Source organism: Rattus rattus, chromosome X, assembly GCF_011064425.1.
Source record: "Rattus rattus isolate New Zealand chromosome X, Rrattus_CSIRO_v1, whole genome shotgun sequence".
Classification (NCBI taxonomy): Eukaryota; Metazoa; Chordata; class Mammalia; order Rodentia; family Muridae; genus Rattus; species Rattus rattus.
The window spans coordinates 101833224-101845212 of NC_046172.1; the positions used below are offsets into that span (position 1 = coordinate 101833224).

The window sequence follows — 11989 nt, forward strand, 5'->3', positions numbered from 1 at the left end:
ATGACCCCTTAGTCTTGCCAGCTGTTAAAAAATCTTGCCCATATATTCCACCTGAAGGCAGGATTGGTGGATGTAATGGATACATGAGTATCCTTCATGCCTTAAACTGTCCTACTCAGGACCAAAACCTAGAATATTGAATAAAGAAAAGTACTGGAGCGTCTATGGAAAGAATCATGGGTGCCCAGAAAGTAGATGCCTCAACAAGGGGAAGAATATAGAAGAGGAAGAGAAAAAAACTTCTTAACTTTTAGAAAAGGCTCACATTTAGTGGATGGAAAAAAGAGGAACTTTATAAAGAAATGTGGGCAGAAGCAGCAGCAGAGAAAGGAGTCAGTATGAATGTAGAACTCAAATCACCAGAGTGAAGGATGATTAAATAACAGGGAAGAAAAGATCAAAGAGTGTGAAGATCACCAAGCGATGTTGCATTGGCTAGTTAGATTTTCACCGTACATTAAAGGGATTGGTAACTACTGAATATAGTCCTAAAAACTATCAAAAGCTATTCCAGATGATGTTAAAGTATTGAGAAGGGAGGTCATTGAGGTGGCCTAGGGGTGAAGGACCTGCCACCAAGCTTAACCTCCTAGTTAACTTTCTGAACCCACATAGTGGAAAGAGGTAACTGACTCCCAAAAGTTGTCCTCTGACCTTTATTAGCCCAGAATGGCATGCATACACCACTTCATACATTCAACAAATAGTTTTTAAAAAACCGGGCTAAGGGTGGCATTGCATATGCAACATAAAGTAACAATTTATTTGCTTTAGATGGTGAAGCTTCAGGAAATCTTCAAGACATTTTACTTAGGCAAGCACAGTGGCAGGAAACTTCAATGGCAATCAACCTTGGGACACTGTGTGCTAAAAGCTGAATTTAAAGAGGTAAGTGGATATTTTTAAATCTTGAGTTCTGTCTTCATCTTTAATATGGCTTATCCCTTGGTTTGCAGGGTCAAGCTGCTGTTTTATAAGTGTATCCTTGACATCTTAGCATATTGCAACTTTGTATTTAAGATAGTTACCTTTTCAGCAGTTGACTTAGCCCTCATCTAAAATTGACCCCCTTTCTCTTTTCCCTGTGGATTCAGAGTTCATACTGTCTTATCAGAAATCGTGTGGCTAGAAGCTAGAGAACCGAGTGAGTGATATAGGTAAACAATATCCATTGGGAAAATTCTGCATCTGTTCATGAATGATCTGAATCAAGTCAGAGTATATTTGAAAGTGGAGCATAGTCACATGGGACTGTAATCCTATCACTTGGGAGATAGAGGCAGGAAGATTGAAGTTCAAGTACATATTTGTCTACAAAGGAAGTCTAGCTTGGGTTTCTAAACCCTGTCTTGAAAAATGCATTTAGGGTAGTAATTTCTTGCTGCTTATGGTGAATGTCTATAATGACACATAGGGCTGGCTTATTTTTATTACTTTGTCCTGTTTTAATAAGGACTATAGAAGACATACTAATAGGCTAACTAACCCTACACCCCGTTTTTTGTAGACTCACACCTAAATCTTGCAGTACACATCATATTGCCATGTAAAGCAGCACTTTGGAGAATGTTACTCATCTGTGCTTAACTCACTAATTAATGGTTTTCCTATAAGATATTACTTTTTGATTAATTTTCCATGTTTAAAAAAACAGGCAAAAAAACCCTCTGCTTTTTCTCCAACAGGGCAAAAAAGAACTTCAGGTCTCTCTTTTTCAAACCCTGGTGCTACTAATGTTTAATGAAGGAGAGGAGTTCAGTTTAGAGGAGATCAAGCAAGCCACTGGGATAGGTTTGTATTGTGTCTGTCCAGTATCAAGAAATTGTAGTTCTCTATTCTGTGTAGTCACTGTGATCAGAGCTCTAAACATATAAGGAAATAATCTTCCCCTCTGTACGTTTTTTAAAAAGATTCATTTATTTCTTTTGTTTGTTGCCTGTGTATATATGTATACCATACATGTGCAGGAATATGTGGGGTCAAGAAGGGGGCATTGTATCCCCTGGAACTTGAGTTAGTTGTTTGTGAGTCACCTTGTTAGGTTCTAGGAACGACCTCTGGTCCTGTGAAAGACAAGACACTACTCTTCAGTGGTGAGATGTCTCTCCAGCCCCCTCCTCTGTGCTCTTAATATTTCCAAATTAGTAAGTACCAGTATGTAGTGTTAACAAGAAGTGTGGTTGAGAGTGAAGTGAAGCGAATAATGATTGTAGAAGGAAGTAGGACTTGATTTGGGCCTTAAAATTTTGATAGTATGAGGAAAGACTTGAAAATAGGAGGGGCTAGTGTGGGTAGCAAGCATGAAATGTTTGGTTGTAGCTTTCACTGGTGAGCTGTAAAATTCAGTAGGTAAGATAGATTGACTGATATAAAAGAAATAACCTATTTGGACAACTTACTTGGCATTGATAGAACTAGCCACCTGGAATATGAGAAAATTCTAGTCTAGAAGCTATGAAGATAATTCTGACAAAGTTCTAAAAGAGGCTTGTAGTAGGATGTTTCCAACAGCAATGGAATTACTAGAGATATAGTACAATGAAGGAGAATGAAGACTTTTAAAAGGTGATTCTAGGCTTTTCATAGGATTAGGTTAGTATTACCATCATTAGCAGTGGAGCAGAGGGTGAATGGAGAATATCAACACACTCAAGTGATAGTAAAACAGCCAAGTTGAGTGTCCTTTTAGTAACTGACTTGAGAGAAGGGAAACATTGCATCAGAGGTTTTGGTAATTGTCTGCATGGATGATAAATAGATGCTTTTACAAGACAAGTAGAACAAAATTTTACTGGATAGCACGAAGAGCAGGAGTTGGTGACAGTGGGGAAACCAAAGCAGTTTATTAGAGAATGTCAGAGTTAGAATGACATTGAATGTGGTGCTCATGCTAATAAAGTACAAATAAATAACTAATCATTATTTCTTCTTCAGAGGATGGAGAATTAAGAAGAACACTGCAGTCACTAGCCTGTGGCAAAGCTAGAGTTCTGGCTAAAAATCCAAAGGGCAAAGATATTGAAGATGGTGACAAGTTTATTTGTAATGATGATTTCAAACACAAACTATTCAGGATAAAGATCAATCAAATCCAGATGAAAGAAACGGTAAATCTTTTGCTTTCTCCTACTCCTAGTATATTGGATTAAATGTGTGTTTATAGTAGAAATTTACAGATTAAAGAATTTGTATTATATGCTTGAGTGTTTTATCTGCATGTACATTTGTGTACCCATCAGGGCTGGGGCCCACATGTAAGAAGGGGACATTGGATCCATTGGAGCTGAAATTAGAAATGTTTGTGAACAGCCACATGGATGTTGGGAATCGAACTCATGTTCTCTTTAGCTGCTAAGCCATCTTTCCAGCTTCAAAATTTACAGTTTATTTTCTCAATAACATTTCATGTAACATTTTCTGTGCCTATATCTGGCCTAATACATTTCAGTATTTGATAATATGTTTGTTTGTTTTGCTTGCTTGGGTTTGCATTGCTAGGGATGAGGAATGCATGACCATTTGTGTTCTTCCATTGAGTTATTTCTTTATCCCATCAATGTGATTTTGTTTTGTTTCTCTTCCTTATTACTTTTTTTTAAAGAAAGATTTATTCTATGGGTGAACAATAGCTGTCTTCAGGCCTTTTGGAAGAGGGCATCAGATCCCATTACAGATGGTGAGCCACCATGTGGTTGCTGGGATTTGAACTCAGGACTCTGGAAGAGCAGTGGGTGCTCTTAACAGCTGAGCCCCTCTCCAGCCCCCCCTCCTTATTACTTTTAATTTCCCTATGTGTGGGGTTCCTTGTCTGTATTCAGTTCTCACTGTCCTGACCACCATCACTTGCTGGTCTCCTTTCTCCCAAATAGTTGTCTCGCTTTGCTTTAACATATCTGTCTTTTGCATGAGCATGCATGTTCACACACTGCATATATAATCTTTTAGTGCATACACACTGCATATATAATCAAACCCAGATTTTTCCTTTTTCCTTCAATACTCATGTCTACTTTAATGTCGTGTGTGTGTGTGTGTGTGTGTGTGTGTTGTGTGTGTATTTAGATCTGGATTCCACATGTCAAACAAAAATGTATTTTCCTTAAGTCTGGTTTATTTTGCTGAACAGGATCTCCATTATCATTCATTATCCTACAGATTACATCATTTTATTCTTTATGGCTATGTAAATTTCTATAGTGTTAATCATTCATCTGAATGGTTGTGTCTCTTTACTCTTTTTTTTTTTTAAATAAATGTCTCATATCTCAGTGATAGGAAATGGAAGTCAAAGTAAAATACATCCTTAGAGGCTCATGGACCAGGTAGCTTGGGGTATAGCAAAGTTTCAAGTTGATAAAGAGAGCCCCTGTCTCAAACAGAAATGAAAGGCACCTGAGCTCTAATGCTCAAGGTTTTCCTCTGATATCCCCAACTACACCCATATAACAGGCATACCCCAACTCACATTAAAAAATCAACAGAGTGCCAAATAGTTATATAATCTTGAAATACATAAATCTTCATCTCTATGATCTTTTCCTTAAAATGACTTCATGGGGGACGGAGAGATGGCTCAGCAAAATTAAGAGCAGTGCCTCCTGTTCCAGAGTACCCAGGTTCCTGGTCCCCACATGACAGTTCACAACTATCTGTAACTTCAGTTCTAGAAGATCTATTGTGCACACACACACACACACACACACACACACACACACACACACACACACACACACATCTGTATATATATCTGTATCTGTATATATGCATGCAAGCAAAAGACCAATGCACATGAACTTATAGAAGTAAGTTTTTGCATCAGTGGGTATAAACATTTTAAATTTTAGGGAAGGTCAGTAGACAACCTCCAGAGTTATTCCTTTGGAGCTATCTACCTTGTTTCTTGACATTGTTTCTTACTTGCCTAGAACTCACAAATTAGCTAGGCTGGCAGGCTGTCCATCAGGCACTAGGAATCTTTTTACATGAGTTCACAAAGATCTAACTGTAAGAAATAGGTCCTTATGTTTGCAGGGAAAGCACTTGACCAACTGAACCTACCTCCTAGTGCTCAAGGGTGGTATTTTTCTCTTCTCCTGTATTGCATTAATTTATTGGTACAGGGCAGTAGTGGCAACAGAAAGAAAACTATGTTTGTCAAGTTTTTTTCTCTCATTTTAAATAAGTCAGATTCTTTAGAACAATAACATTATGTCCCTAATATACAATTGGTGTTCCTAATTAAGTTGACTGTATTTGAAAACTTGTTTTAGGTTGAAGAACAAGCAAGCACTACAGAAAGAGTATTTCAAGATAGACAGTACCAAATTGATGCTGCGATCGTCCGAATTATGAAGATGAGAAAAACACTTAGCCACAACCTTCTTGTTTCAGAAGTCTACAATCAGCTAAAATTTCCAGTAAAAGTAGGTGTTTCTGTGTCTCCATACTGAACGTGTTATAGGTGAAAGGGAATACATTTAATTTTTAGACACTAATTTTCAAATATAATTATTCCATATTCAAAGACTTAAAGTCATTTGGAATAACACACATTCATTTCCTATATTTGTACATGTGTTTCACAAAAGAACTTTGTTTAGCAAATAACCAGTTTACAAAAGCCACTCTCTGGTAGTGGGGGTGGGGACGACAAAAAAAAAAAAACAAAACAAACAAACAAAAAAAACAAAAGCCACTCTCTGTACTTGAAAGTTTAGTGAGTAAATGTGACTGAAATTTTTGAAGTTAGTTACTATATATCTTTTGAAGCTTACTTTTCTGGAGATGTCTTGGCATTTGACAGATTTGGTTATTAGACTGAGTTATATCTTATGCTTGGTTACCTATATAAATATTTGTTAAATCTGTTACAGAGGCTTCTGGCTTTATCATAGTGGTCAAGCATTTTCTGTGTCTGTTGAAAATGTCTAGCAGTGGTTCTGGTAAACTTGAATTGGTCACGTATGGGCATGATCCAGTACAAATGTCCACTAGCAAAGGTGCTTAGACAATGTGTTGTTGTACTAGACTGTTGTTCAAACTTTAAGATATTTTTAAAGTCTATAATAAACATTTGGTAGAGGTTGCCTAGACTCTTGGATTCCTGGCAACTTCGGATTTTGATAAGTCACTTAATTTTGCTGAGCTTGTTTGGAATTGATAAATATATGTAACCTCCTAGTATTACTTTTTATTATTAATAATTTTACTCATTTACATTTTAAATGATATCCCCTTTCCAGTTTCCCCTTCACAGACCCCCACATTCATCCCTCCTAGTATTATTTTGAAACTTACTGAGATAAAAAGTATAAAACACTTGATACTGAGTTTAGTATGTACTGAGGTTTAATATATATTGAGGTAGCTGCCTCCTCATGACCACACATGCACACCTACTCATGTAATCATTTCACCTACAGCAAGATTACTTACTAATGCTAGAACATAGGAAATAACTATAACTTTGATCATAACTGAAACCAGTTATGATATTAACCTGGGGTTATTAGATGGAATTTTACTTCCTTTTTTCTGGTTTGTTTCGGTTTAGTTTTGTTTTGGGATAGGGTCTGTGTTCCAAGACCGGCTTTAAAATCAGTCCTTCATTTTTATCGATTCCACATCTGTGAATTCAGCAAACCAAAGTTAAAAACATCCTTTAAGAATGCAGTAGCTGAAGACTGAACCCCCAGTGAACGTGATTGTTGGGGGGAGGGCGGCAATAGGGGGAGGATGGGGAGGGGAACACCCATAAGGAAGGGGAGGGGGAGGGATTAGGGGGATGTTTGCCCGGAAACCGAGAAAGGGAATAACACTCAAAATGTAAATAAGAAATACTCAAGTTAATTAAAAAAAAAAAAAAAAAAAGAATGCAGTAGCTGGTTGGGAAGCAGAGGAAGGCAGATCCCTTGTGAATTGTAGGTCAACCTGGTCTGCATAGTGAGTTCAGGACAGCCAGGACTACAAAGAAAGACCCTTTCCCAAACACGCCTTTGATACAGACACACACACTCATTCACACTCTCTGCCTGCCTGCCCCCCTCCCTTCCTCCCCCCCTCTCTCTGTCACTCTGTCTTTGTCTCTCACCCTCACACATACTCTCTCCAAACACACTCCAAACAGCTGCATTAGCTATGTAGGGGCATGTACTCCTAGCTAGCAGCTAAGGCAGCAATATTGATTTTTTTTTTTCTGGAGCTAGGGGCTGAACCCAGGGCCCAAGCGCTCTACCACTGAGCTAAATCCCCAACCCCTGAGGCAGCAATATTACTTGAGCTTCTCATCTTAACAAAAAAATGCATCTGTATTGAATGTTCATTTTCTTTTCCTTGTTATCTCAGGTATCATAAATGACGTGGAGATACTTGTTTTTGTCAGGGTCATTTATTCAAGACAATAAGTGTAATTATTAATGCAAGACTATATAAAAGACTGTATTTCTAATGCTGTGTCTCTGTGGGGCGTTCCATATATGGACAGTTATTATATTCAGTTCTACCTGGAGCTTTAGGTACATTGAATTGTCAACCACCTGGCGTCAGAGCTGGAGCCGAACTCACCCTCTTCAAGAGTAGTACACACTAAGAAGCCCTGAACCTTCTCTCCAGCACTGAGACTGGACAAGGTCTAATACATCTCAGGCTGGCCTTCGTTCCCTTTGTAGCTGAGTCTGAATATAGGCATGCTCTACCATGCCCAGTTCTAAATTGTCATAATGAAAATTTAACAGAGATCCAAATCACTTACATAAATAGTTAAAATTCATAGTAAACCAGAAGCATACTGGGAGTTAATGTGATTACTTTCTCAAATATCCTGTAGTTGTGTGAATGTGTGGTATTGGGGAATAGAACCTAGGCGCCTTTCATATACTAGGCAGGTACTATACCACCTGGTAAAAGCCTTAATTGCCCCAACCCCTTGGTTTTTGGCAACTTCCTGAACTCTCACTTATTGCCATTCCTCAAGCTACTCAAGTAGCAAGGATTATGCTAGTAGGTCTAGTATTTTATATAGTTCATGTAGTAATTTCTCTTATATATTTATTTCATGTATTGTTTATTTACTTAATTTCCAGTTTGTGACAAAAGTCCTTTTTAATTTTATTTATTTATTTTATGTATATAAGAACATTGTAGCTGTCTTCAGATACATCAGACCTCATTACAGATGGTTGTGAGCCACCATGTGGTTGTCAGGAATTGAACTCAGGACCTCTGGAAGAGCAGTCAGTGCTCTTAACCACTGAGCCATCTCTCCAGCCTGACAGAGTTTTATTGTGTACCCCAAGCAGGTCTTACTCTGAATCCTCTTGGCTCTGACTCCTACTTGCTGGGATTTTAGAAGTAGGCTACAATGCTTTAGCTACATTTAATTTAAGTTTGTTTAATTTAGAGACAGGGCTTGTCATGCACTCTTGCTGTCCCGGAACTCATTATATAGACCAGACTGGCCTCAAACTCAGGGATCTCCCTGCCTCTGTACAGTCACTTTTGGCCTTTGTTCTCTTTTTTTAATGGGATGTTGGTAGATGGACTTAGGTTGATGCTTATGAGTTTTGTACTGAAAATATGCTTTCTCTTACAGCCTGCTGATCTTAAGAAGAGAATAGAATCCCTAATTGACCGGGACTACATGGAAAGAGATAAAGAAAATCCAAATCAGTACAACTATATTGCATAGAATGTTGGTTGGCCTTGGAACATTTGTTGTCATGCCGTAGCCAATGGATAAACTAACTTGTTGAATCTCATGTTATTTGACTTCTTTTATACTTCCGATGACCAAATGAAGCAGTGTGTAATGGGAATAGTTGCGTGGACATTTCTCAGTGGTTAACATACCCATTTTAAAGAGTAATACTTAACCTTTAAGAAGAATGTCATTGAACTCTATGCATGTTATTTAGTATGATGTGCAGAAAACTCTTTAAGAAAGTACCTGGGTCTTCATGATTCCTTTTTGGAACTGGGGAAGAGATCCCTATGGCCATTAAAAGGGGGAGGGTGATTCTTATACATCATCAATAAAGCAAAAGGTTTATTTGCCTAAAAGTCATTTAAAGATACTTAAACTGCATGCAAATTTTATTTACTGTACAGAATTCTGGATATATTTATCAAATAGAAAAGCCACCCTGGACTTGGTTGTTCACCCATTTTGTGGTTTCCCTTGAAAAGAAAAGTAAGTTTTCATTGTTGGCATTCTGTTACACTGAAGAGGGAAAAAAACCTTATTTGGAAACAAGTTTTTCACGTAGGGTAACAGTTCCTTCCATCATACCTTATATATTCACAGCCTAAAGGTTTCCCATTATGACTCTGGGATGTGTACAGAAGACAGCTCCAAATTCACTGTGCTAATTAACAGGAACTTACTAAAATAGGTGAAATAGAAAAATTGCTGATCTTGTACTATAAGAACATAGTAAGGGGGGAAAACTCAGTTCTTTTTATTAGAACTGAATACAGTATGAAGACCACAGGAGACCAAAATCAACAAATAAGTTGTGAACTGCAGGAGTAAAATTTGCAGCTGCTTTTCATCGTGCGTCAGTCTTTAGATGTTTGCATCATTTTGTCCTTAATTTGGGTGGGTTGTCGATTGTCAGAGGTTTCCTAGGATTTGCATTCCAGTTTTTTCTACTAAATGTTTTTTTACTGTCATGCTCCTGACTTGGAGAAACTCAACATATGATTCTCCCTTGTCTTCCTTGCACACTCCCTATTTGAAAACTTCAAGTTCTGTATTCCTTTTTTTTTAATTGCTTGAATTAAGAGTTCTCTTAGCCATTGGACACCTGCTTTTCAGCGAAGTGTCTTCAAATTGGTCACACACAGAAAATAACAAAAGTATTGTTTTTCAAATTCAAAATGTGAGTAAAAGACTTTTGTTCATCACCGGAGGGTTTTGCTTTGCTTCCTGGTTTCTCTTTCCATGAAGGAAATTGATTATGGTAGAGAAGCAGAGTGTTTTGGTGTGTTTTCTTTTAAATTAGAACTTCTTCAAGGCTTTCTCCACTAGCATATATCCTGGTCTTTACAGAGCAATAAGGGGTACCTTCAGCTTAGAAGACTTGGGGGCTCTTATGTCTACTATTGTTTTCTTGAATTCTCAAAGACCTGTGGCCAGCTATCTGTATTTTTTTAAGTTGCCTATTTCTCTCTAATGCATCAACTTGCACACCGTTTGACTATGTATAGTATTTAGAATTAACTTCCCAGTTCTTTCTGAGCAGCTATTTCGTATATTTTTTCCAGTTCCTCCCTGATTTCCTTACAGGAGCTTTTCTGACAAGGAATGTGGCTGTTATGTTTACTGGACCATCAACATCAGTGTTCTAATTCATCCCTGTTGGTCTCTGGGATATGGAGACGATTACACCACTCACTAGTTACTCTTTAAATAATTTTTAGGTAGATTATTCGTTCCTACTAGGATGCTCTTGATACCACCTTCGTTATCTTGAAAGCGGGTCCCTGTCCTGAAGTTCTTAACTCTTTGAAAACTTGATGGTGTTTCAGCTGAAAAAACTAGCCAGACTACTAAGGGATACTTTATGAAACTGAAAAGTAATGGCAAACTACATTGGGTTATTATGAATTTCAGTTGTTCTGTATCGGTTGAATTTTTGTGCTCTTTTCCCTGTGTATGTGTGGTGGTTCTATTTTTCTCCAATAAAACTTTTATTTTAAAAAATGTTTCCGGGGGAAGATATTTAAACTCCAAATATTGTGGAAAAAAATATAAAAGTAGAATACATAAAATCTTCCTAATGACTTCCTTAATTCACATTTGACAGTTCATATGTGATTATTTTTATACTTTGTTATTTTGCTGGTAGTTTTGAGAAGCTGTGGAGGTTATGGTAAAACGATAGTAAATTTTTCAGTGTTCTCAAAATAGACAATTCTACTTTAGAAAAATCAAGAGCAAGTGCAAATGTTTTTCATTCAAACTTTCAAAGTCAGCAATGTCATGTCACTATAGAAATAGTTTAGATTGAAGCTGGAAGGAAAAGAAGATGTTATATGCTTGCTGCGCTGTGGTGCTTGATGCTCTGTTAGTTCTGTTCTGAACAAAATCCTGTTAATCATGTTACTCAATGTTTTCCTAATTCAGTTCCTGAGTCTGCTGAATGATGACTCTGCCATATACTTGACATCTTTACGTGTGTGTGTGTGTGTGTGTGTGTGTGTGTGTGTGTGTGTGTGTGCGCGCGCGCGCATGTGTGTATGTATGTGTTTGTACAGGAGAGGAAATCAGTTTCTTCTACATAGCCATCAATGTCTAAGGATTGACAAGTTGATTTTCTAATATCCATAAGTCTTTTTTCTCTTTGCTACAGAGTCTTGCAGTGTAGCCTAAGGTGTCTGTAAATTTGATCTTCCTGCCTTGGGCTCGAAGTGCTGTGGACTTAAACTGTTTGACTATTTACAGTATTTAGAATTAACTTCCCAGTTCTTTCTGAGCAGCCATTTCTTATCATTTTTCTACATTACAGCTGCGTACCACCATGTCTTGTCTTACACATATTTAATTATATGATTTTTGTCTGTTTTAATGACCACTCTGTTTAATGTTGACAAAGAGTTACATATTTCATTTTTTTCATTCACATAAAATTGCCAAAACAAATAGTTTATTAAGAAGAAAGACCGAAGGATACTGGGACTTTATATAACTGTACTTTTTAAAGTGTCCTTTTATAATGCTTCAATAAGGAATTTTTTTTCTTTTTGTCAGTTGCTTACAAAAATCTTGCTGTAGATCAAGCAAAATTTGGTGGCTCATGTCACTAATCTAGGCCTGGATCTGTCAGTTCCAGGCCAGCCAGGAACTGTATAATGAGACCCTATTGAGAAACATCAATAAAACCCAAAACACCTGTTTTATATTGACATAGTGATCTCTGGTTCAAATCATATATTTGTTCAATTATTTTCTTACTGCTATTAGAATAAAGTATTCTCTTGAACAGACATA

General features: G+C 37.3%; 1 protein-coding gene across 1 annotated transcript in view; it reads left to right on the forward strand.

Moving 5' to 3' along the window:
• Window positions 1–10706, forward strand: part of Cul4b (cullin 4B) — a 30246-nt gene extending 19540 nt beyond the window's left edge. Inside the window, 5 exon segments of the mRNA XM_032890495.1 lie at window positions 775–888; window positions 1686–1791; window positions 2935–3107; window positions 5271–5423; window positions 8591–10706. Coding sequence (XP_032746386.1) covers window positions 775–888; window positions 1686–1791; window positions 2935–3107; window positions 5271–5423; window positions 8591–8686 — 642 coding nt within the window. The 3' untranslated portion in view covers window positions 8687–10706.
• Window positions 10707–11989: the final 1283 nt, after the last annotated feature.